Source organism: Sciurus carolinensis, chromosome 13 (genome assembly GCF_902686445.1).
Source record: "Sciurus carolinensis chromosome 13, mSciCar1.2, whole genome shotgun sequence".
In the NCBI taxonomy this organism is placed as follows: domain Eukaryota; kingdom Metazoa; phylum Chordata; class Mammalia; order Rodentia; family Sciuridae; genus Sciurus; species Sciurus carolinensis.
Genome location: NC_062225.1, coordinates 13,179,195 through 13,205,528, shown reverse-complemented (window position 1 = coordinate 13,205,528; position 26,334 = coordinate 13,179,195). Strand labels below are relative to the sequence as shown.

Below are 26,334 nucleotides of genomic sequence, written 5' to 3'. Positions count from 1 at the left end.
CATTGCATGGTTCAATTATAGGATTTTTCTTAATGGCACAGATAGTTGTATTTAGAAATTTTGTGAACCACTGTGTAAACAAAAATTGACTCTGTCCAGCTTCTTTGCTTTCCTTACTTTGAATTGATTGTTCTTTGTTTTGAACTATGAATAAAAAAGAAAATTACATGAATGGGGACTAATTTAAATAATAATCAAAATTCAATTTAAAATACTTAGAAACCATGGTGATAACTTCCACATATGACTACTATTCTACTGTTCTTGGTACTAATAATGTGCCCCTGGTTTTTTGGAAACTTAGTTATTAATGTTTTTACAGGAATTTCAGTGCTCCTCTTTTATCTGTTACCTTATTGGCATTATTGATCATTTAACTGTAGTGCGTATATGTGTCTTTGTGTTTTATTTAACATTCTGACCGTGTGTTCACCTGTGGGGTACAAAGAGAAGGAAATACCAGCATTTAACAAATTACCTAGGAGCCAGGCATGGTGGCACATGCCTGTAATCCCAGCTGCTTTTGGGAGGCTGGGGCAGGAGGACCTTGAGTTAGCCAGCCTCAGCAAAAACGAGGTGCTAAGCAACTCAGTGAGACTCTGTCTCTAAATAAAATACAAAAATAGAGCTGGGGATGTGGCTTAGTGGCCTAGTGCCCCTGAGTTCAATCCCTGGTATCCTCCCTACTCCCCCCTGCCCCCACAAAAAAATTACCTAGGGATAATTCTCATAATTTGATAGTGATAGGAGAGTATGATGTTAGTACTTCATCTTTAATGTTCAAATAGTAGTCATTAGATTTTGTAAATAGCAAGTATTCTGCACTTTTTAAAAAAATCTAAAATCAGCTTTGCTCTGCTTCTCTTGTTCTGTTGTAGAATAAATCCCCATGTTAATAATGCTATATAGGAGGGCTGTGGGTGTAGCTCAGTTGGTAGAGTGCCTGCCTCGCAAGCACAAGGCCCTGGGTTCAATCCCCAGCACCGCCAAAAAAAAAAAAAGCTAAATAGGACACATTTCATTCCTGCATAAGTGTGTTTGTATACATTTGTTGTATTCTATATGTTCATTTATATCAGGACCTTTGGGGTTTGGATAAGATGTGATTTTTCTGTTTGTCCCTATGGTTTAAAGGCAGAAAACAAGTAAGTATAATGACTTCATCTTTCAAGCTAGAATTTGTTTTGTTCCAAGAAGGTACAGAGTTGGGAGACAGGTGCTATTTCTCAGTATGGTTGGGTAAGCCTCCATGACCATTGCAAAGGCAGTTATTGGCATAGTGTGATCACATAGGGTCAGGTGTAAATGAAAGGGAGTGATGCTGAAATCAGAACCAGGTATCTTTGCCAGGTTTATCCAGAGCTTTATGGATAAACCCCTCTGCCCCCAATTGTTTTTTTTGTTTTGTTTTGTTTTTGTTTTTGTTTTTGTTTTTTGCCTCTAAGGATATTTATGTTCCATGATTTCTGTGTTACCTAGCAATTCTCTTAGCCAGAATTATTGGTTAATTTAAACTTCTGTTCAGCTCATACCTATGGCTATTTTTATTTTAAGATATGTGCCATTTAGAAAGGGATGGTCAGCCGTACAAAGGGAATGGTCAGCCGTACACACTACAAAAATATAACCCAGGTCCTGGGTTTGATCCCCAGCACCACAAACAAAAACAAACTTGACCTGAATTTCAGGATAAATTTGTCCTTATGTCCCTTAGTCTGCTCCCTTTCAGGGCAGGTAGGTTTTTTACCTGTCATAAGAAAGGAAGCTTCTTTTACTTAAAATGTCATTTGCTCTTGAGTGTTTTTCATAACTGTTTCCTAATTTAACCTCATACAAACATCATGAGAGTTGGGAGAAATTTTTTATGTTCATTTTTCAAGTAAGGTGACTGAATAAGTGGAAGGTTGAGAGTGTATAGTAAGTCATAAAGCTGGTCCTCATGGAACTGGGATCAAGGCTTCCTGATCTCCCTGTTCATATATAATATAATATAATATGCATGTAACTTTATGTTACGTATTTTGAGTGAGGCTACCTGTTGATCATTCTCCTCTTATTGAAAAAAAGCCATCCTCATTCCTCATGCGTGCACATGCACACACACTCACGTGTGCATGCATTCATTATGAAGAGTCTGGACCTGTTTATTTGCAGGGTTGTCCAAGTTTGATATTCCTAGATCATGGCTTTCAGAATGTAGTCATTCCAGGTACCTTCTGAATCATCAGAGAAAGCATAAATCATGTTTGTTTTATGTTAATATTAAACTGTTTTTGGTTTTAGGTTTCAAAAATTGACAGCCCTTTCTTGTATTAAATCATAACTAATAAGCAGCCATTTACTAATTAGAACCTTCTAATTTTCCTTATTAAACTTCTGAAGTGTATTATCTTTAAGAGAAAGGCATCCTCAAAAGTTCTTCATTGTATATGACAGTGGTGTTCTAGCAGAAATGACTGAGTCACCTTTGTGTATGTCTTTGGAATATATAAGACTCTTGGGATCTTAGTGACCAATTTGAAGTTCTTGGAAAAATCCTTAGTAATGCATTGGTTTTAGATCAGGCATTCACCATTAAGTGTATTATCACCAAGATGATTGGAGCAGTAGTTCTTGGTGCTCCATGCAGGTTGTTCTGATACTTTCCTTTTGGATAAATTGATTGCTGGGTAATTTCTGTGTGACAGGAGTATATCAGGCGACAGCTAGAAGAGGAGCAGCGGCACTTGGAAATCCTTCAGCAGCAGCTGCTCCAGGAGCAGGCCATGTTACTGGTAACGCCCCACCTCTGTCCTGTTCCCTAGCATTAGGACTTGTTTGTCCCTCCCCCAAGTTGTCAAGCTGTGGTGATCACCAGACCTTTTTGGTTTTGCTCTGGGCAGCCAGGCTCAAATGGAGACATCCTCTATGGTCAGACTGCTTGGGCACAGTGCAAGGTGGCTTTTATTTATTCATTTACTTCCAATTAGTAAGTAACAGGTAGTAACTGTTCTTGTTTAGTAGCTACACAAGGTGTTGAACAGAACTTGGCATTCAGCAAATATGCAGCTGATAGCTATAGGCTTAGAGCTCATACTGTAGGATTTATACCTGGTATATGCACCACTGAAACCAACATTAAGTTGAATTCTCTCTTACACTGTCCAGTGATGTTATAGTTAGCAAGAGCCATCATATTTTTCTGCAGGTAATATTCTATGTAAGATCCCAGTCATTTTGTTTTGTTATAAAACAAGTGGGGGCAGGGCATTGTCTGGTAGGGGAAAAAAAGTCAAGCGCAAATCCAGAGAAGAGGCGAGCTCTCCAGTGTCCCATAGATTTAGTGTTATCCTCTCCCTCTCCAAGGAGTGCCGATGGCGGGAGATGGAGGAGCACCGGCAGGCAGAGAGGCTCCAGAGGCAGTTGCAACAAGAACAAGCATATCTCCTGTCTCTACAGCATGACCACAGGAGGCCGCATCCGCAGCTCCCGCAGCAGCAGCCACCAGCACAACAGGAAAGGAGCAAACCCAGCTACCACGCCCCAGAGCCCAAGTCCCACTACGAGCCTGCGGACAGAGCTCGAGAGGTATCTTCTTTCTTGCTTGCTTAGACATTGGTCCTACTCTGGAAAGTACTCTACTGACCGTTCAGAATAGTACGATATTAATGCTAGAATGGGTCTTCTTAAGATCATCAGCTGATGGTCCACCGTTATTTTCTAGCTGGTGTAGGATGCATATGCCCAGGCTCTTCTATCTGGTTAGTGCTTTTTCCATAAAGGACCATGCCTTAGTTATCACATCTCAGGAATTGAAAGCTAAACTGAATGAAGTTGATTGTACACAGAATCATTCTCTAAAATGTAAATGAGAGAAATGGTAGGCTTGATTCAGTTTCTCCAAAACTAGTATGAGGAGGAAGTTTGTCTTTAGGCCAATTTGTTGTTGAATCAATTGATGCTTCTGGGCTAACCAGAACCTCACATTGAATGTCCCAAAATACTCCTGTTCAGGGTTGTTGGGCAGGTGGTACTGTGTGCTTCCACACGTTGAGTTCCTGCCTGTAGGTGGCATCCTCCTGCTGCTTCTGCTCTCACAAGAAGCAGTTCTAGCAAAAAGTATTAAGCTCATTCTGAAATGCTTTTATTTTTTGAGAAATGATATGTTTTGGATTCTTGATGATAGTCTTTTAATCTGCTGAGTTAGTTGGTTTTGAAAGATTTTTTTCCTCCTAGTTCATCATTATGTATAATCCTAAAACCCTGGGCACAGAGATCTTAGAGGCTGCAGTGCTTAATTTTTATTTTCTTAAGTACTTTTCCTGCGTCAGATTCCAGCCCTACTGTATCTGACTTTTTTCTGTCTAAGTGACTTTCTCTTTTCATGTAACTGGGGGAGAAAAAACCAAAATTTCTTTTCAGAGTTCTTCCACTTTCAGACTTTCTTTGACATCTCTGCTTTTCCCTACTAACACAGAGTTATGTCTTCTAATTCTCTGCTGCAGGTGGAAGATAGATTTAGGAAAACTAACCACAGCTCCCCTGAGGCCCAGTCTAAGCAGACAGGCAGAGTATTGGAGCCACCAGTGCCTTCTCGATCAGAGTCTTTTTCCAATGGCAACTCCGAGTCTGTGCATCCTGCCCTGCAGAGACCAGCGGAGCCACAGGTAGCAACAGCCAGCTTTTCTGTGGTGGAGGAGACTGGCTCGCTGGGCCCTGAGCCTGCTTGTGACAGCCACACTTGGTTTGTTACTAAGTAACAAACTAGAAAGAGATAAGCAAGAGTGACTTTAGACTAAAAGAGGCTATTTGTCCTGTTGATAGGTAAAAGAAGGAAACTTCTTAAAAAAGATTTTGATTGAACTCACAAAGAATATATAGTCAGTAATTTCTTCTTCTTGCCTTCCCAACTCAGATATGAAATGCCTCCTTCTCTTTCTAAAACAAAAAAAAAACTTTTTAGTTTAGTTTTAAAAAGGTTAGTATTATAAGCACACAAGAGGAGAACCAGAACCTTTTCTCCCAAGCATTTTAAAAGTAAGTGCTCTGCTATGTGACCCATCACTCCCACCCCTTGCTTTTGAGCGAACCTTAAGGAGCTAGTGATATCCCTGAAATTCTATGAAGAAGTTTTTGATTTGTCTAAATGTGCATATTTTTCTTGGAAAGGGCCTTTTTTCAGATTCTCAAAGGGATCCCCAGTGGATTAGGCATGAATTTCTCTTAAGGAGGCCATCCAGACAGCATTCTGCCTTGTCTGGGTGAGGGAGTGCCATTGGTCTCAGTGCTGTGTGGTTAAAGAGAGGAGCTGCAACTGGATGCTGTAGTGCACACCTGTAATCCTGGCTGCTTAGAACGGTGAGGAAAGAGGATCAGAAGTTTGAGGCCAACCTCAGCAACTTAGACTGTATTGAAAGTAGAAAAATAAAAAGAACTGGGAGTGCATTTCAATAGTGGAGTGCTTGCCAAGCGTGTTGGAAGTCCTGGGTTCAATATCAAGTTGCTGTACTGCAGAACAGCAAAAATTTCCCAGGCCAGGGATCTCAGAGAGCTCTAAAACACTTAACTCTGCTACCTCCCTGAAAATAGCTGATATTTACACATTTCTTCCTTGGTACTATGTAATCCAGACTGTTGGGAACTCAGGTTCCTAAGCCTAGGTGTACTTGTCACTGGGATTTGTTCAGGGGGAAGGACAAAAGTCTGTGTTCTTGAGACAGAAGTAGCAGTAGTGTTTGGAAAAACACATTTACTTGGTAGCTTAAACATGATACAGAGTAAATAATCTCCTTGAATGATTTGGGAACTGGAACAAGGAGGAGTTAACAAAAAGAAAGAACACAACTGAGGCAGAGTGTATGTGGGGTGAGGGGGATTTATATGGGATCAACAGCTGTGAACCCCAGGGGAACTGATCTGTCAGTGAGGAGGCAGCACTAGAGAGTAGGGAATGGAAAGAGGAAAACACGAGAGAAGGTAAGATTAGAAGCAAGTAACCTAGGTTGGATGGCACTTGTTAACAACTTTGCACAGTTTTCCAGTACAGATAGATTTGAAAAGTAGAAAATAAGAGCTTCTGTTCCGGAAGTTAAGTTTAACATAAATGGAAAACCTATTTAGCTCCTAACAGGAGAATATGGGAGTTCCTGTGTTATTTCATTATTAAATTAATAATTATTAAATAGTTATTTCACAATTAATTAAATTTATGGAAATACTCTCCCCTTTTATTCCTGTTTTGAAGTTGCTTTTGGCTAAAGCAAATACCTATAATACATTCTTGGGGGGAGACTACCAATGTGGGGCTCTTTTAAAACTGTATTGTTGATTATAATTTCAGGTAATACTTTGATTTGTATGCTTTCCCCTGAAAATCTTACAGACATGTTGGAAGTCTGAGATTATACCAATAACTGGGATTATTTTAATCCTAACCTGTAAATTGTAGATATCATATACCTAGAGCTAACTCTGCATCTTATACTTGGAGAGGTTCAACAAGTTGTGATTTGGTATTTTCTGTTTTCATTAAATACATTGAGGAAATAGATGTGGAGCTAGAATTATGTAAGTTGGATGTAGAACAATTATTTTAAAGCAGTAAGAGGTATATTTAGTGAAAATATTTTATAGGTTCTGTCAGAAATTGTTTTCCCAGTTTAAAAGTACTCAGATAAACTCAGTTGACAAGTATTTTCACAATTCTTGAATTGCCAAGAGTATTATTCTAATAGCAGACAATTCAGGAATTTCCATGGTACTGAATGTTTTTAAAGAAATTACATTCTTTCTAGAACTAGTATCAAGGTGTATGAGTATTTTAAGCCTTAGAAGAAATAAGAAAAATTGTTGGTGAATTTGCAAGTTGGTTCTTTTTAAAATTTTTTTAAAAGTTACAGTGTTGAAGTCATTCAAAACATAAGGGGTTTGTCTATACTCATTCATTGTGTTATGTTATTACTTGGTCTGAAATCTCACACTGCCAGGTCATGTGAGGACAGTAGTAGGTTTGCCTGTTAAGCAGTGTTTATCTTGTCAGCTCTGTTTTCTACCTTTCTCTGCCTCTCTGGTATCTGCTTTGACATTGATATGCATGTAGTCCATTGTCCCACTTTCAGGCCTTTAAATCTTGACATTTACTGCTACCTGTAAAGTTTGTCATGATACTAGGAGTTTTCCTTATAAATGTACATTTGTTCTTTTCGACATACTCTTTTCCCCAGATCACCTTTTCATTTAGAACTGTAACTGATTTACTGCCCTCTCACCTTGTGTTGTACTGCCCCAACTTGCATTCCGCTTTTGCCAGTTCCTGCTTTGGATTTGGTATTGACCAGAAGAGCCAGTTTTATGCAGAACGCATTGAATGTTTTGTGTTTTGTTTTCTTGTAAGGTACAATGGTCCCACCTGGCATCTCTCAAGAACAATGTTTCCCCTGTCTCGAGATCCCATTCCTTCAGTGACCCTTCTCCTCCCAAATTTGCACACCACCATCTTCGTTCTCAGGACCCATGTCCACCTTCCCGCAGTGAGGTGCTCAGTCAGAGCTCTGACTCTAAGTCGGAGGTACCCGACCCCACCCAAAAGGCTTGGTCTAGATCAGACAGTGACGAGGTGCCTCCAAGGGTAAGGAGCAGAAAGACAGACGTATGCTGCTTTTTCCTTTTTGTTATTTTAAAAATATTATTTATTTTAATAATGGGTATGGTGACTTCACCAGAATTAAAGGGGCAATGAAATTTCAAAGGAGACTTTTACTGTGGGGAGAAAGTTTCATAATTAGGCAGTTATATTTAGTCAGTGGCCAATTAGCTTTTTATTGCTGTTGTTAATTCTGTACTTAAAAATAAGTAGCAAAATGAGTAAGAGAAAAATCTATAAAGAATATGGTTCTAGAACAAATAGAATCATAATTCATAAGTTTATGAGGCTGTACATTATTTTTTAAAATCAACCAATGTCAAAACTTTCAGATAATGCCTTATAAGGAAGACAGTTAACATGCAAATCTCAAAAATATTTTTCTTTTTTAAAATTTAGGTTTTTTTATCATTTTTGGGGGGGTATGGGTTAATTACTTTATGGTATAATTAAACAAAAGGGCCCATTTTAGTGTAATTTTCCTCCAGTTGGATTTTGCTTCTTCTGAATATTTTCTTGCTTTCTTGCCAGTCTTTGCTTCCTGCTGATCCATTTGTAGACCATTATTTGACTTCCTTGAACTTGTTTTCCTAATTCTCACATTATCTCAGCAAAGTGCTCTTTTATGTCCCCTGCCACTAGCTTTAGTCTAAACATCATTTAATTGTTACAGGAGCACAGAAAGGCCCTTTGTCCTGGCTCCTTAGATGCTTTTGGCTAACCCAGTGAAAGATCAGAGGAGGATTAGAGAGAGGAGTGGGTTGGTGACAGAAAGGTCCTTGTGAGGAGGACTATTTTAAAAATACCTTTTGGTAGGGGGATCTTTGTTCTCCATCTCAGGTTTTCAGTAGTTTAACTGCTATATTTTCTACCTAAAGGTTCCTGTGAGAACAACGTCTCGCTCCCCTGTTCTGTCCCGTCGGGATTCCCCACTGCAGGGCAGTGGACAGCAAAATAGCCAAGCAGGACAGAGAAACTCCACCAGGTAAAAGAAGAGCAAAGGTTAGGAATAGCTGTACTGGGCAGTCTCCTACATCTTGGCAGTCTCCTACGGTCTTATTTTGTCTGTTTTAATAAAAATGCTCACAAACACTGATATTCTGGGGCAAAGAGATTTAAATATATGTAGATCTACATAGATAGATCTGTATATATTCACAAACATGAATAGCATCAAATTGATCAATAGTAAAAAGAGAGTTTGAATCTGGGTGTGTATTGTAATTTTGAAGTGAAAACTACCTGACTGTGTCAGAGTTAGAGGAGGGACTGTCAAGGGGGAGAGGTTTGAAGAGATATGTAATCTGGGGGAGCTTTCTATTAAAGGAAATTGTAAGGCCTATGGAATAGTGTAGAAATCATAGACAGGTGACGAAAGATAGCCAGTGCTTATTTTGTCAAGTAAACCTAATAATAATTCTAGTGAATTAACCAGATAATACCATTTTCTAGTTCTAAAGCACATTTGTCCATGCAGTAGCTATTAGCTACTATTTAAGAAGCCACGTGAGGCTTCTTAAATTTGAATTTAACTTAGTTAAAATGAAATAAACCCAATGCTTCATTTCCTTAGTCGGATCAGCCACTTTTCAAGTGCTCTTAGCTTTATGTAGCTAGGGACTAGAAATACTACTCAGCTCAGATGTAGAACTGTTCATCACTGCAGAAAGTTCCCTTGACTGGCACTATGCGAGTTGAGAGAGTATGTTGTGTTTTATGACTTGGTCTTTACTGAACTTTTCTAAGGCTGACCTTGTGCATGTGCCCAACTTTGGTATAATGTGAAGTGAAGAGATGAATGGTAACCAAGGAGCTGCAGAGAACCCCTGGTACTTATGACCAGAGGGCTGTGCTGTTCTGTGTCTGTGTCACGAGTTCTACCCCAGCATATGTGTGCTGTGAGTGTGCCAGTGGCAGCAAGTGCAACAAACCTGTGCTCTCTGCAGCGTTCCCCACATAGCTCAGCTGAGGTGTACTGTGAAACTTAGGGTATATATGAGAGCTGCAATGGATAGGAGAGAGCAAACTCGATTTAGGAGATAATTGTTTATAATTATATAAGTAAAGTTTTTCCTAATATTGAGACTTGAGTTAGCTATGACAGAATTGGTGATGTTTCTAGACTGAAAGGTTACATTTGTCTCACACCTGAATGAAGATTTTAGGTGTTTTAAGAATAGGTAGTATCTAGCATTTTTGGTTGGTGAAGATATCTAAGATAAAATCTATAATAAAGTCATTACAACTTTCGGTGAATTTAATGTGAAATGTTGTCTGCAGACTGTTCTCTCTATCCCTGCTTTTCACAAATCATGCACGTGTTTGTAATTTGGTACTATGTCTTGGGATGATACATTAGCTGTTGTCTCTTTTCTCTAACAGCAGTATTGAGCCCAGGCTCCTGTGGGAGAGAGTGGAGAAGCTGGTGCCCAGACCAGGCAGCGGCAGCTCCTCAGGGTCCAGCAACTCAGGATCCCAGCCCGGGTCCCACCCTGGGTCTCAGAGCGGCTCTGGGGAACGCTTCAGAGTGAGATGTAGGCTGCTTCTCCTTTGCTCTTTCCCTGTGAACAACCTTGGTCTACAGTCAGTTTATTGGAAGGCTTTCATCTGTTTAAAACAAAAACAAAAACAGAAATCCTTTGGTTTGCATGTAGCGTCATGTTGTGAAACAAAATTCCTTCATGTAGGTTGCTAATGACAAAAATACACATAATTTAATGGTACAGAGCTAAATTTTGAGAGTTTACACATGCTTATGATTGGCAACATTTTATAGTTTGAGTGTGAGTAACTGACTTGTTCAACATAGCTAAATGCCTGAGCTGCAGTTTGAACCCCTTTCTCCCAATATGGGCTTCAGAGCCATTGCTCTCCCCAGTATTGATTATTGACAATGTGAAAACTGTCTCCACGGTTCTGTTAACATAAGGTACCAATTGGGTGCACACATTGAGCAGTGTATGCTGATGGAGAATTCTGAGTAAGGTAAGTCTGACATCTGAGAAAGATGTCAGACTTACCTTTTGCCCTGGGTTCAGACCTGCATGTGGAGACCTTGCATGAGTGGGGCTAACAGAAATGGGCAGTAGAAAAGCAAGGAGAAACGGAAGACTGTGAGCTGGGACAGCTCAGTGACATGCATCTTATGTTTATATGTGTGTGTCTTTCTTGTCTCTTTTAAACAGCATCATCCAAGTCTGAAGGTTCTCCATCTCAGCGCCTTGAAAATGCAGCAAAAAAACCTGACGATAAAAAGGAAGTGTTTAGACCTGTCAAGCCTGCTGTAAGGATTGCATAAAATGAGTCTTGCTTACTTTAGACTTGAGTGAGATCTTTCTATTAAAACTATGGTTGAGGGGCTCAGCGTGTAGCTCAGTGGTCGAGCATGTGTTTAGCATGCACAAGGCCCCGAATTGAATTCCCAGCAGCGCATACACACATGCACATGTGCAGACACACACAGACATACACACACAGTGTTTGGGAAGCCTGTAGTTCTTTCTGTTGAGCCCTTCTCAGATGTAAGGAATTGCAGCATATTATACCCAGACACAATTGTATCTTCTCCCTTAGGCATTTATTTCCTTTGTAATATCCTCATTAGAATGAAATCTGTTCTCTAATGTTTCAACTGTACACTTTGTGTTCAGTCAGCTTTACAAAGAAACATGGAACACAGTGTAGTCTTAGTGAAATTTCTTTCTAAGGAAAAGAAAGTGAAACCTTTATATTGCTTTGCTTGGCGTTAACCTTTACTTATTCTTCATGACTTTGTCATTGACAGTGATGGTTTTAGAATAAATTTGTTTGATTCATCTTCCTAACCTCACTGACTGCTTAAGTTCTACCTTTCAGTCCCTGAACTGATGGCTGGGACTGCTCCACGTACTTCCCCTGTGCTCCCTCTCTGTTCACTGCCATGTACCTGGGCGTGTGGTGGAGTTTCAGACCTGCTGAAGTTTTGTTTTTGTGCTTCAACTGATTTCTGTACTTCTCCCCCATCCCCTTCTTTCTGCCATGCTCCCTCTTCTGTGCACTCCTCGTCAATGATGGCTTCTTGGACTTCATGAAACTCCTGCTGCCCTGAAGGGTGAAGTGGTAAGCCCTGTCTCTGAACAGCTCAGTCTCAGAGCAACTTTTCGAATGCCTCTAACTAGCTTGCCTTTGAGCTGCATTCCTTCTCCTTCCTCACCTTGCCTTTTTGATCTGACTTCAGCTTTGTTAATGCATAAAACATGCTGCATACATCTATTATTATTTAATGTAACTTTATAAACAACTATTTAAAAGGCTACAACTGTAATCACAACAGTTAAGACTCACAGCTCTACACTTGATCCCTGTTCAGAAGCTCAAACTCAAAAGATAAGAAACATATTCTCATCTGTAGGAAAGAAGAAAACTAAGTTGGAACTGCTCAAATTTTTAAAAACCGCTTGCTTGCACAGCCTGCTTTAAAAAAACAAAACACTACTTTTAAATAAAATTCCCAAATAAAAAGATAAAATTTGGACTTGCATAAAAATGGGGAATATAAACAGTAATCACTCTTAAAAATTATATCGATAAAATTGATATGAGTATTAAAATGTCTATAGAAGAGTGAAGTATAATGAAGCCCTTTTTGAATAAATTTTAATATGGTTTTTTTTTTCTTGCTGTTGTTCACTTTTGCTGGTGGTATGAATGGGGAAACGTGGGTAAGGCTGGGAGAAGTGGGCTGTGGGAAGTCGGTCCTGTTAGCCTTCCTGCCCATAGCACACAAGAGGTCATTGCTTTCTCTTTTCATAGTCGTGAACTTTTTTCAGGAATATGGCAAGTTGCTAAGAGGAAAGTGTCACACTGGTCCTCACTGCAAGCCTTTCATTTTTCTGTAGGCTTGAATTCTTTTTAAAAAGTTGGATAAAAAGTTAAATACTTAAAATAAAATCTGTTTAACTAGAAGCGTGCTCTCTGGATAGTCCCCTTAAAAGAAAACTTTTGTCATATAAGTAGATGTCTTTACAACGGAGATCAAGGATCTGTGTACATTGATTAATCTGGCATTTTGCCTTGTATTTGAAAACAATAACAACATGCCATCATCTTATAAAGATTGTTACATTGTAAGATTTGAATTGTGTACAACATCCTTGACTTTTTTTGTCCTTTTCTCTGTTTTAGTCTATTTTTAATTCTTTTTTTCCTCTTCATGTCAAAAATTGCAAAAACTTCATATGAAACTGGCAAATACAAATATAGTTTTATAAAACTGACGTTATGACTGTTTATTGATAGTTAAAATGAAAAACTTCTCGTCTTTCATGATTTCTTCCCCCCTTTCCCTGCTTTGCCTAACTCTCTGCTTTCTGCCCTGTGCATCAGGATCTGACTGCATTGGCCAAAGAGCTGCGAGCAGTGGAAGACGTGCGGCCACCTCACAAGGTGACGGACTACTCCTCCTCCAGTGAGGAGTCGGGGACCACAGATGAGGAGGATGACGACGTGGAGCAGGAGGGGGCTGACGAGTCCACCTCAGGACCAGAGGACACCAGAGCAGCGTCAGTCCTTAGTATATTTTAGGATGGTCTTCCCACTGGCTACCAGACGGTTTTCTCCAAACCTATTGCATGAGTCTGTGAACATTAATATGTAGTTTCATGAATTTAGCAGCAAACAGCTTTTCGTCCCTTTCCCCCTTATTCTCTGTATGTGTTCATGTCAGTGCCTTCCTCAACACCCCATCATGCGCTTTATTTTTTTCTTTAAAAATGTGATAAAAGGGAAATTTCAGTTTAATAACCACTTAACCATAAGCACCCATTCTAAGTTTTTGCTCAAGAAAAAACGCACAACAGGAAAATTTTTTATTGAAGGGACAAAAGTAAGCTTTTGCTTTACTTGAGGAAACTTTAAAACTGTAGCCTCATCTCACCTGATGACTTTGAGAAGGTAAAAATTCTAAATAGGATATCTTCAACTTGTGGGAGTAGAGTCCTTCACTTCTGGATTTTGTCTCCATAGGTCATCTCTGAATTTGAGCAATGGTGAAACAGAATCTGTGAAAACCATGATTGTCCATGATGATGTAGAAAGTGAACCGGCCATGACCCCATCCAAGGAGGGCACGTTGATTGTCCGCCAGGTACCATTGTCCTCCTTGTCAGAGGCTGAGCTTCTCCTGTAGTCATTAACCCACTTGCTCATTCACTCACTCATGCTGTTTCTACATCATCTGTTTTCATGTTAACAAGACCCTGAGGGTAGTGTGTCTGGGGCTAGGGAGGCAGGTGTGTGCTGCATGCCACAAAGGTAGCCAGTAGTCTTCCACCCCACATTGCTGCTCCTCTGCATGCCTGTGGCAGCCCTCATCCAAGCACCACGCTGAGTATCACAGTCTGTGTCTGAGCAGTAGAAGAGTCACAGGGAGTTCTTTGCAGGCTTGAAGAGTGAGGGTTGCAGACCTTGAGCAGGAGTAGACAAGGTGGGTGGGACGAACCTCGTTCCAGCCCCATGGAGACTTGGGGCACACAGGGTCAGGAGGTCTCGCTTCTGTGCTCCAGAATATTAGTTTTCCCACTTGGTGAAGAATTAAATGTGTGCCACCAGATGTGCTCAGTTTGGATTGCTGTGTCGTACAACTGTCTGTTCATTCTTAGCTTAGACCTTCTTCATCCAAGTGATAGGCTCCTTGTTGAAACAGGACAGGGCACCCTGCTAGCCTTTGGGACTTGCCTGAGTGTGTTTCATGCTACAGCAATACAGTTGGATGGAAAGTAGAAGAAACATGGAAAAGACCAGGATTCAGAGAATCTGCCGGGTGCTCTCAAGACCTTTAGACAGAAAGATTTACAGAGAACAAAAGGGGTAGTGGTCTGGTAAGAAGCAAGTGCCCCAGGCAGAGCAGATGGAAGACTCACTGCTAGCGCTGTGCGGAAACCAGGGGAGGCACTTCGAATTCTGTTGGCTCAGCTTAGGCATTTGGTGAGGAAGCGTGAGCAAGTCAAGCTAATCTCCTTGGTTTTCCCTTGGTAATTTAACAGAGTTTGAAAAGTCACACAGCACCTAAAACCAAAGCAGTTATCAGTAGGGTCGTAGGCAATGTCAGCAGCTCTTGAGCGAGACCAGTGTGCCTGTTTTTTCTACAGAGTACAGTTGACCAAAAGCGTGCCAGCCATCATGAGAGCAATGGCTTTGCCGGTCGCATTCACCTCTTGCCAGATCTCTTACAGCAAAGCCATTCCTCCTCCACTTCCTCCACCTCCTCCTCCCCATCCTCCAGCCAGCCGACACCCACCATGTCCCCACAGACACCCCAGGACAAGCTCACTGCTAATGAGGTATGTCTCACACCACAGCTGGCTGCTTTCCTGGGGTTAGACCAGCACTGCCTAGGAGCTAGTTTGCAAAGGAGACCTTTCCAACACCCTCTTCCCTTCCCTCCCCCTGCTTTCTTCTGTCACCTACCCTGTTCCCCAACCCCCACGTAACATGTTTCAGATCTGCATACAAACCCCTTAACCCTAGATTGATTTCCCTCCAAACTTGCCAGTTCACTATTTACTTTCTCTAGATAAGTATAGTTGCATGGCTTTCTTTATTCAGTTTATTTTCTTTTATATCTAAATAAAATGATTGCTGTGTCCTCAGATCCATTATGTATTTGGCATGAAATTCTCATAGTCATTTGTGGAAACTTCCCTTTTCATTCTTTTATCCAGTAAATATAGTATAGGAAAAATTGGTTAAGTATACTTGGCCTTACCTGAGCTAACTGGTTGTCTTGTAAAGGAATCTCCTTCAAACAGGTCTGGATTGTTTTCTTTTTGCAGGGAGGGGTGGGGGGTTGTTGGTTGGTATTCTTACCTGTTTTCACCAACCCATTTCAGAGACTTTCTTTCCTTGAAATTCACAGTCACTCAGAGTATAATAAAAGGCCAAATGCTTTGGGGGGATACATAGAAAATTAGGATGTTAAGCAAGGACAAAGGATGAGCGTGCTTTTAATTTAAGATTTTGTTTGGGAAATCCCGTGTGTGGTGTGGCTGTGCTACTCGGTCTGGGTGCTAGCTGGGGATTCTTTGCTCTTTGAACAGAATCATGCCCAAGTGCAGCAACAGAGTGCACCTTGAGCACCCTGTAAATAAGTAATTTGACTTCACAGGAGATTAGGTTTAAATGCATTTACCTAACAGTTGAGGGAAGTTTAAACTAACACGTAGCTTCAGCCAGTCTCATTAATATAAACCCTTGCCTGACTGCTGCTCCTATTTTGGTTTCTTTGTTTGAAAGAATTAGAAAAATCCTCTCCCTGAGGAGGAGGCACAAGTCAGCAGGCTCGGCATCTGATTGGCCACAAGCTGGGTTGGCCACTGACTCATGGGGCAGGAGGAAAGGCTTTCAGGTGCCACCTGTGTCAAGTGGGGAGCTCAGGAAAGCCTGGGCTGTAAGACTTGGTGACTTCTAGGTGCCCATAGAGGGAGTGAAATGATATAGCACAAAAGCACTTGACCAGACATGTTCTTTTTTGCTCCTGAGATGTGTATCTCACCTATACTCGCATTCCTCCTTATATATTGCACTTTGCACCATTTTACTGTATTTTACTATAACCCTTAACTCACTAAACTGGCAAGTTTATTTTCCTGTTTGTTTTGTTTTTAATTGTCATTACATTTCCACTTAACAATCGTTTCACTTCCTTTGTGGGTTTTTTTTGTTTTTGTTTTTGTTTTTTGATCTTAAATTACATTATTAACCAAAACACTAGTGCTCCTAAAATATCTAAAGGATATGCCTTATTTTGTCATTTGTATCTTTTACTAATGAGCCTGTTTGGTGTGGGTTTAATGATGATGCACCTAAAATGGTGGCAGCCAAAGCTTCTGTAGCTTTCTGGCAAGAGGCTCCATTTAAAATAAATAAAACAAAATTAAGGTTTGCCAGTATTCCAGTGTAGATTAATTGGACTTTAATAAGCAGAGGTCTAAATTCGGAAGTCAGTGAATTGAAATCGCAGCTAGGAGCATGAAGTGTAGATTTTATTGATAGCTTGTGGCATGGCTCCCTAGGTGCATATCTCTCTGGAAAAGATGGGACTCCCCCAGTGGCTGCAGGTGAAAACTTCTGCTCAGTGGTGTGCCCTGCCCACATGGAGGCTCACTGCAGTGTTTTTGAGGAATGATGCAGGAAGGATAGGGTTTGGATTGGGAAATAGTACAGTACCAAAGTGGATTTAAATGTTTTTTTTTTTTTTTATTGTTCACTTTTAAAATGTCATTTGTATTAATGAAATTGAAATTTACATTGCAGACACAGTCCGCTAGTAGCACACTCCAGAAACACAAATCTTCCTCCTCCTTTACACCTTTTATAGACCCCAGATTACTACAGATTTCTCCATCTAGTGGAACAACAGTGACTTCTGTGGGTAAGTATAGTAGAAGCATGAAAGGAGCTGGCAAATGGGACTTGTTCATGGTGCTGATGTTGCAGGTGGCTCAGGCACAGCAGGAGGGCTGTGCACAGGGTCAGGCCTTGGGTGCAGAAACCTCCCATCCCACCTTGCATTGCCTTACTCACAGGGAACTGCATAGGCATTTACTTTTTCCATATGCATTTCAAGATGTTTTCTTCTTGACAGAGTATCAGTTATGACATATGAATATTTACTTGAGGTATAATGAGAGAGGAAGGAAGGCATCGTATGTGGGTGTGTGTACAGAATATGATTTTAATAATACTGTGTTTCAGTGGGATTTTCCTGTGATGGAATGAGACCAGAAGCCATAAGGCAAGATCCTACCCGGAAGGGCTCAGTGGTCAATGTGAACCCAACCAACACTAGGCCACAGAGCGACACCCCTGAGATTCGGAAATACAAAAAGAGGTTCAACTCAGAGATTCTGTGTGCTGCCTTATGGGGTAGGTGTCTTTCTGTTACTCTGCCCTCTTGCTTTATTCTGGAGAGTGGTTGGGTCTTTTAGAGAATTACTACCTTTCATAGGTGATTTTTTTTAAAAGGGTAAGCAGCTTCTATGATTCCTCTCCTTTTCTGAGTGCATTGATAGGCAGAGGGTATGTACACTCTTGTGGTTGTCTCAGCAAACACTAGAACACCAGTATAAAAAGCAGTAAAAAGATGAGATACCTTTTGGTCCGTGTTTACAATGAAGAATGAAAAAGTTCTTTGAGTTGCTTTCCTTTAAATGTTTCAGTTCAACTTTTTGTCTTGTCTTTGTGATTTGGATTGACATTAAAAGCAGTCTGCAGCTGGCCAAGAGTCTGTGGGAGGGACTGTTGAGCCAGATGGCCTGTGGAATCCCTGCAGTGTTTGTAGCATCCTCAGAATGAAAGACACTATGAGAGGGCATTTGTGGGTGGTTGGCTACATGTGCACATCTGCCTTTTCAGATTCTGAAACTTGCCTTTCTGCCAGCCCTGGTCCTGCACTTGTCCTTACCCTGCCACCCAGTTCTATACTTAAATTTTGCTCTTCACCACATTGAGCCCTTCAGTTGACTGTTTTTAATAATGAGTCTACTTCTACCCAGAAAAGGGTCTTACTCTTTTGGTGTTTGTACATATAGATGGTAGAAGACCTGAAATCCAAGGGTTTGAGGTCCACAGCACCATCCTATAAGCATTCTTGCTCCTTGAATGTTAGTAGCTACTTTTAGCTTTTCCCAAGGTAACTGAATCGGCTCTCCTCTCCTCACCCACTCTGGACTCTGGCATACTGAGCCACTCTCCTTCCTGCTGCTTCATAGGAAAAGCAGTTGGGGCTAATGTGAGGTCTTCCACTTTCATCTTTCAAGCCTCACCTACTTCATTTTGCTGAGGAAGAGGGCCTGTGGTTTGATATTTACCATCTCACCGTTCCTCCTCACACACCTTCTTTTTATTTACCCTTTCCTTGACTTCTCACCCCTTTCATAAGCTCCTGCTTGTCCCCTCACCCAAGGTATTTGGGAGATTTGTTGATATCCATTGCAGGTATGCCTATTTTCTTTATTATTTATACCTTGAGATCTGAATTTCTGGCCTTATCACTACTGGAAAAGTATTTTGAAACCCCTAATAATCATTTAGGTATTTTCTTTATTAATCACCTAGGTAAAGGTAAGAGGAACTCTGTGGGGGTTATAGGCATCCTGGAAGCAGCTGGTACAACATCATCACTAGCACATGCTTGTCCCTTGATGTCAGTTGCCACCATTTCAGGGAGGGGGAAGTTTCATCATTTTCTTTCATATTAAAGGATTTCATTGGGAGCATTTGTGTCCTCAAAAACTGTTAGCTTTACCTATATTCAGTATAGTGATGGTGGGAAGTATATCATTTCTTTTGAAAGTAGTAATCCATGTTTAGCGGGCCACATTATTTTTATACAGAGTAGTCATGTTTGGGAACAATCTTATTCTTCCTTTATGTTCCACTAGTGCCCTAGAAAGCGCTCAGCCCCTTTCTGTGTACCATCAACTGATTTTTTTATTTGTTAAAAAAAGACTTCTAAAGTTTCTAAAATCTGTCTTTTCCTAATTAACTCCTCCAGTACTTCTAAGAAAATTGGATGGTATCTCAAGACTTTTTTTTTTTTTTTAAATGAAGTGAAACTTCCCATTTATCATCATGTTAACAGATAGGGAGATGAATTAACATTGAAATACATTTGTGTATATCAGTGTATTGAGATGCTTTTGGGATGGGTGCACATCAGGGATGGGTTTTTAAAACTGCTGTGATAGTGATCATAAGTTACCTCCTCAGTTAAAAAGCAACCACTGAAAGATTTAGACTCAGAAAAGTTAAAACGTGCTATGGGTGCTGTAGCCTTATAAGAGAAAGTTCAGAATATATTATAGGTGGTTTCAAATGGTAAAATGCACACACATTAGTTTTTTCCATTTCCTTAATGCTAGCAACAAACATTCTTCTGTAATCATCTTTAGATGAATGACTTGTAAATTGCTTCATATTTCTAATATAAATGTATATTTAATTGTGCATTCATATATACATATATAGACCCACACACATATATTTATATACATATATACACACACATATATACATATACATTTTAAAAAGTACTTGGGATATGACCTCACTGTGTTGCTCAAGCTGACTGTCATCTCCTGGGCTCAAGTGATCATCCTGAGCATTTAGGTCTATAGATGTAGTTATTTTTCCCTGTTTGAAGCTGGGTTTCTTGTAGCAAATCATTTTGAACATTATCATTTTTTATTCTTGTGTTCATAATGAATTGTCTGCACTTACTATAATGCTTTGCCTATAACATAATTTATCCCAGAACATAAATGAAATTTTATATCATGTGATGTAGAAAGAACTGTTGGCCATTTCTCCAGTCCACCTACACAGGATTCCTGTGAACACAGTTGAAATCCTTAGTACTGTGTGAACTATTAGAATGATTATAGGAAGGAGCCCTAACATTAGCATTAAAAGATTTATTTATATCTAAAACTTGGAAGTTAAAAACTTGTTTTTATTAAAAATTATTAGATCATGCAGTTCAGATTTTTTCTTAAGGTCTTCAATTTTCGAGATAAGGTTGCTACTTTTCATTGACTGACCATAATACAATGGTGAATTAGAAGGCAAGGATACAAGAACCAAGATATCAGCAGTTTTTATGGATGTAAAGTTTTTTTCTAGTTTTATCTGTTATTCCTTTTTTCTCTCTCACTGTAAAACCTTGTGATTTCTATGTATGTGCTACTTATTTTTGAAAACCACAAATAATATATCTCTTGATAAGATCCATATTTTGGGTAGTAATTACCAGATTCTTGACAGAGGTGTTTTTGTTTTTCTTTTAAACTACTTGATATTGGTCAGAAAAATATCTACATGTCTTATAAAATTGAGCCTTTGGAATGGGCCCTGTTGGCAGCAGCTCTATCAGTAAATGTTTGTCTTTTGTGCAGAAAACTTTAAAACTGTTTAGAATTGCTTACCTAGCCATGTAGAAGGAATAATGTGTAAATAAATTCTGTCTTATTTAATAAGTCAGGGCACCATGGCCAAACTCAGAAATAAAATATGAAAATAAGTGAAATATACTTCATGTAGTAAATATTAATTTCTATTATATTGACATTTGTTTTTAAATTGAACAGCAATTTTTTTCTATTAAGTCACTTTATTTATGTTATTTCTATTAAACAAGAACTTCTTGCTTATGAAAACATAATGGTTTTCTGTAATTTAAAATGTCGTAAGCCCATAAACTCTTAATTTAATGCCACGGGGTTATATAATATCGGTATCATCCATAGTCACACTATCCATTATGGGAGCACCTGTTTAAATGAGTTAAAGTGAAATACCCGTTTCTCAGTTACATGAGCCACATTATGTACTTACTTAGTAGCCACATGTGACCATTGTCAAGGGAAATTGTAGATAAAGAGCATTTACATCACAATAGAAAGTTCTTTTGGACAAGGCTGGTCTAGATGGTACATTCTGTAATTAAGATTATAGATGATAGAAGAAACCAGGTGCATTTATAAGCCTTTTCCTGTATGCTGTCCATATGATCTTTGGGGTGGGGGGGATGTTGTTCACTTTTATTTTAAGATTTGCTCTGGATCCTAGTCTTCCCTTTCCCCCCAGATTTCTGAGGTTTCTTTTAAATATTTCGAAGCTATTTTATGCTCTGCCAGGCTTTAAAAAGTGTGTTAAAAGATTACACTGGGTAGAAAGCACCTGTGGAGGGGTGGAGTTGTGTGTGTACAACGCTCTTTTAGTTGTGCGCTATTTCCACAGGGCAGGATGGAGGCATACATTGTATGCTGAACAGATTTTCATTTGGGGACTTAAATCAGGTCATACAGTTATCAGGAACTATAAATATCCCTGGAACTCATAAGGACTTTTTTTTTTTTTTTTCCATATCATCTGAGGACTCCTGGGGTGGTGGTATTCCACAGCGCTTTGGCTTATTCCTGTTATTCTTGTGTGCTTGGCATTGTCAGTCACTGCCATTATCGTTTGAATTTAGATAACAGTGATGGTTACTGTGAATGTAAATTGTAGGCTCCCATCTTTCCCCAGGACTCTAAAGGTGTTTCCAGTTTTCTCAAAGGATTCTTGGGTAGATTACTATCCCCCAAGTGTAGGCGTAATACCTACCTGATATGGCGCAAGCACAGAGCTGAGAGAGAGCTCTGGGAAGCTGTTTCGTCATTGTTGTCCCAATTATTCATTTCATGTTCTCTGACAACAGGGGTTTGTGTACATGCCATGATACTCTTTCCTGCCATTCCATATACCTGATAGTGTTGACTGAGCAATTACTTTACAAAAGCACACTTTATTCCTTTTCTCAATGAGTTTATTATCCAGCAAAGGGAATCAGTTTTCCCAGTTCCCTCAGAGTGTAAGATAATCTGTGCTGTGTGTTTCAAGTTTACAATGAACATTCTAACAAGGAAGCGGGAACATTTTTGAAAATAAGAGAATGATAAAGAGAGAGAACTATGCTGGTTCAAGGACAAGAAGTATTGAATGCCAGACTTAAGACATTTGAAAGTTCTTTATCGACTGTGCAGGTTTTAAAAGTACGACCTCAGTGGATATTTTAGGAAGTTGAGGATTGATTTTAATATGTAGTCAAGAGAAAGTAGAGAGAGGCTGTCTTAATAGTCTGAATTAAGGTTTCTGTCCAACAATTACAAGGTTGCCAAAGCCTGCACTGGAACGAGAGCAAAAGATAGGGAAAGGAAGGGACAGCAGAGGAGGCTGTACCAGGATTTGGTGGCTAATTTAGCTGGTTTTGCCAAATGGGGAAGCTGGTTTCAGTGGAAATCTGTGTCAGGTGGAAAAGCAGGCACATAAAGCAAGGAGGTACAGTGTGGAATAGGAGTTACTGGTTCAGATACTGCTGAAGCACAGGTAGGGATGTATGTTATCATTGATAGCCAACAGAGCAGGTTTATCAAATCGAAGGGGATGTCCCACTGCTGCACAAGAGTAGGAAAACCAGGGCAGTACATGGTCAGAGAGTTAGAACGGGTCACAAGAAAAGGTCCCAATATTTTAATGTTCTTTAAAAAATGGAGGAACAAGAGAACTGGGTGCAGTGGTTTCTTGAATCAGGTGGAGACAGGTCTTAAGAAAAGCTTAAACTGAGCATAGAAGCAAACTCATAAACTAATAAGGAATTGAGGGAACCTGTGTCTAATATAAAACTCACCCCAGTTGTTTGCCAGTGAAGATAAAGGAAACATGAAGAGACTATGCTATGAGGTGAAGGTCTGTTTAAGTGTTTCATGCGGCCAGTTAGAATTAGATCTTTAAAGCCACAGAGATAGTGAGCTCCCAACATTTTGAAGGAACTGAAGAACTGGAAGTGGATGAGCTATGAAGGAAATTAGGGAGTGAGACTTCCTCACTCTTCCCCCTTTATTTTTTCTTACAAGTGTGTTGCTATTACTCCTATACAGGGTTGGAAGTTTGGTTGCTTTAACCTATTCTAAGCATTTCTTTTTCTTGGTGAATTAAGGAAGTTGTCCTATTTTCCAAGTAGGTAATATTACCCTCTCCTTACAATCCAACTCTTTGCTAAGCACAGTTTAAAATGTAGGCTTTTCTGTGTCCATGAAACAGGAGTGAATTTGCTTGTGGGCACAGAGAGTGGCCTGATGCTGCTGGACAGAAGTGGCCAAGGGAAGGTATATCCTCTGATCAACCGAAGACGGTTTCAACAAATGGATGTACTTGAGGGCTTAAATGTCTTGGTGACAATATCTGGTAAGTGTTCTTTTAATAAAGCAGAATCTAAGGCACTGTTTACAAATATCTTAATGTTACATGCTAAATTTTAGTTGTCACATTTCCTGATATACTGACTAAAAGGGATGCAACTACATTGTGGATTTACCATAACGTGAGAGGAAGATGTACACAGCTTTGACACATCTAGTTTCCCCTATTATCAACATATTAGTGTGGTACATTTGTACACATTAATATGTAATAATAAGTCATTAGTATTAACTAAACATATAGTTTATATTAGGATACACATTTTGTATGGTATATTTTATTGGTTTTGACAAATATATGATGACACGTGTGCTAGCTTTTCATTTCTGTGACCAAAACACCCGACAAGAATAACTTAGAGGAGGAACTTTTTGTTTCAAGCCCAGGGTTTCAGAGCTTCTTAGTCCATGGTCAGCCATGCCCTACCTGCTACCTGCCTGTAGTTACCACCCAGTAGTCCATTCAAGTTATGAATCCATGTAATTAATTAATCTACCAGTCAGGTTATAGCTATCATGATATAATCATTTTATCTCTGCACATTCTAAAATTACCTAACACATGAATTTGGGGGGGAACACCTCATATCCCAACCATAACAACATGTGTCTGATATTATTGTATCATTTAGACTAGTTTAAGTGCCCTAAAACCCTCATTCGTCCTTCCTCTTGAGGCCTTGGCCACATCTGATCTGTTACCGTGGCTTTTCCTTTTCTAGAAAGTCATGTAATTATAATCATGTAGCATGTAGCTTTATATGATGACATGTAGTATGTTGCCTTATGAACTGGTTTCCTTCCCTTGGCAGTACTCATTTAAGGTCTTCCCTTTTTATAACTTGATATTTCCTTCTTTTTATATTGCTAAATAATATTCCATTATTTGAATATGCATTCACTTATTAAGGATATTCCTTATTTTGGATATCCCTTATTTAGATATCCATTCACTTATTAAAAGACATCTTGGTTGTGTCCAGGCTTTGGCACTTACGAATAAAGCTCAACTTTTTGCATGGACATTAGCTTTCACCTTATATATTTTATAAATATGAGTACATCTAACTGGAATAATCAGAAAGACTATATTTAGCTTTGTAAGAAACTACCAAGCTGCCTTCCAAAGCAACTGCATCATTTTTGTTTCCCACAGGCAATGAATGAGAGTTTCTTTTGCTCCACATTCCCATCAGAATTCAGCATTGTCAGTGTTTTAGATTTTAGCCATGTGGATAGGATAGTGTAGTGTTACCTCATTTTAATTTGTGCTTTCCTAATAATATATACAGTGTCGAACTTCTTTAGGCCATTTTGTAACTGGGATGCTTGTTTTTCTGTTGTTGAGTTTTAAGAATTCTTAGAGTAATTTGGATATAAGGATTTTTTCCCATGTTCTTTTAGTGGTGCGTTATAGTTGTACATAGTGGTGGGATTTGTCATATTGTACATGCACACGATGTAAAAACATGATTTTGGCCAATGTCATTCCCCAGGGGATAGAAATCTTTTTATCAGATAAGTGTTTTTTAAATGTTTCTCCCTGCCTGTAGTTACCTGTGCATTCTCCTTAGCAGTGTCCTTTGCAAATGTTTTGAATTTTAATGAAGCCCAACTTATCAATATTTTCTTTGATGTATTGTGATTTTGCTGTTTTATCTAGTAATTGCCAAATTCAAGTTTTTTTTTTTTTTTTAAAGACTGTCCTTTCTTCACTGAATTGTCTTTATTCCTCTGTCAAAGATTTGTTCACAGTGTTTGTATGGGTCTATTTTGGGGCTCTTCATTTTGTTCCATGTGATCTCTGTTGTCAACCTCTTTGTCTTAATTTCTGTAGATGTGCAGTAAATCTTTAAGTCAGGGATTGTCTACTCTTTTTAACTTTTTAAAAAAATATTGTGTTGACTGTATTGTCTCTCCAAGTAAACTTTGGAATCAGTTTATTGTATGCACAGAATAACTTGCTGTGATTTTTTTTTTTATTAGAATTGCATTAAGTCTATATGGATCAAGGTAGCAAGAATTGACTGCTTGAGTGTTGAGTCTCCTATCCATAAACATGGAATATCTCTCCATTTATTTGATTCTTTGAATCTTTTCATTAGAATTTTATTTTTTTCTTCAAATTAGTCTCAAAAATTTTGTTAGTTTTACACCTGTTTCATTTTTGTGATAATGTAAATGGTGTTTTTAATTTTAAATTCTACTTATTTATTGCTGGTTTATATAGGGAAGTAATTGATTTTTGTGTAATATGCTTGTATCCTGCAGCCTCACTATAATTGCTTGACAGTATCAGGAATTTTTTGTTTGTATGTTTTTTGTTTTGTTTTGATTTTTGCTGATTCTTTGGTATTTTTTACCTAGGTAATCATATCCTCTGTAAACAAATGTAGTAATTTTATTTCTTCCTTCTCAATCCTTATTTACTTCCTTTTTCCCCCTGACTTTCTGCATTTGGTGCTTTCTTAGTAAGAGATGTGAGGGGTGACATCCTTCCTATATTTTAAATCTTAATGGGGGAAGCATCTAGTTTCTCACCATTAAGTTTGATGTATTTTATCAAATTGAGGCAGTTCCCCTCCTGTTTTCCTAAGAGTTTTTTTCCCAGTGAGTGAATGTCGATTTTGTTTGATGTGTTGGCTCGTGTTTTTTCCTCATTAGCCTGTTGGTAGTGTGTGGCTGCTCTTGCTTACCATCAGTTTTTGTTGCTTGTAGCCATAGTTGCTTTCTCTTTGTCCCTCTGTGTGATTGTGCCAGTTTATTTACTCATTCTGCTATTGATAGAAACATTTATATTGTTTCCTGTGTGGGGCTATTATGAACACGTTTGTTGATGTATTGGGAGACCCGTACAAATTCATTTTTATTAGGAGAGAAGGTACTGGATTGTAGGTAGTGTGTGAATTATCTTATATTAATAGATCATGCCAAACT

At 39.1% G+C, this 26,334-nt stretch overlaps 1 protein-coding gene and 1 non-coding gene across 48 annotated transcripts in view; both read left to right on the top strand.

The window, feature by feature from the left end:
* Positions 1 to 26,334, top strand: part of Map4k4 (mitogen-activated protein kinase kinase kinase kinase 4) — a 173,626-nt gene that overhangs the window by 136,243 nt on the left and 11,049 nt on the right. For 2 of the 47 annotated variants that reach the window (XM_047522405.1, XM_047522408.1), the window contains exons 14-27: positions 2,688 to 2,774; positions 3,346 to 3,567; positions 4,485 to 4,646; positions 7,373 to 7,606; positions 8,500 to 8,606; positions 10,004 to 10,155; positions 10,807 to 10,904; positions 11,711 to 11,719; positions 12,986 to 13,161; positions 13,625 to 13,745; positions 14,749 to 14,940; positions 16,913 to 17,030; positions 17,354 to 17,524; positions 23,240 to 23,383. In XM_047522405.1, coding sequence (XP_047378361.1) covers positions 2,688 to 2,774; positions 3,346 to 3,567; positions 4,485 to 4,646; positions 7,373 to 7,606; positions 8,500 to 8,606; positions 10,004 to 10,155; positions 10,807 to 10,904; positions 11,711 to 11,719; positions 12,986 to 13,161; positions 13,625 to 13,745; positions 14,749 to 14,940; positions 16,913 to 17,030; positions 17,354 to 17,524; positions 23,240 to 23,383 — 1,993 coding nt within the window. The remainder of the gene's footprint in view (positions 1 to 2,687; positions 2,775 to 3,345; positions 3,568 to 4,484; positions 4,647 to 7,372; positions 7,607 to 8,499; positions 8,607 to 10,003; positions 10,156 to 10,806; positions 10,905 to 11,710; positions 11,720 to 12,985; positions 13,162 to 13,624; positions 13,746 to 14,748; positions 14,941 to 16,912; positions 17,031 to 17,353; positions 17,525 to 23,239; positions 23,384 to 26,334) is intronic. The other 45 variants (XM_047522418.1, XM_047522419.1, XM_047522407.1 and 42 more) reach the window with 38 other exon arrangements.
* Trnaa-cgc (transfer RNA alanine (anticodon CGC)) lies at positions 913 to 989 on the top strand. The gene has a single exon. It is a non-coding gene; the product is annotated as a tRNA-Ala (tRNA).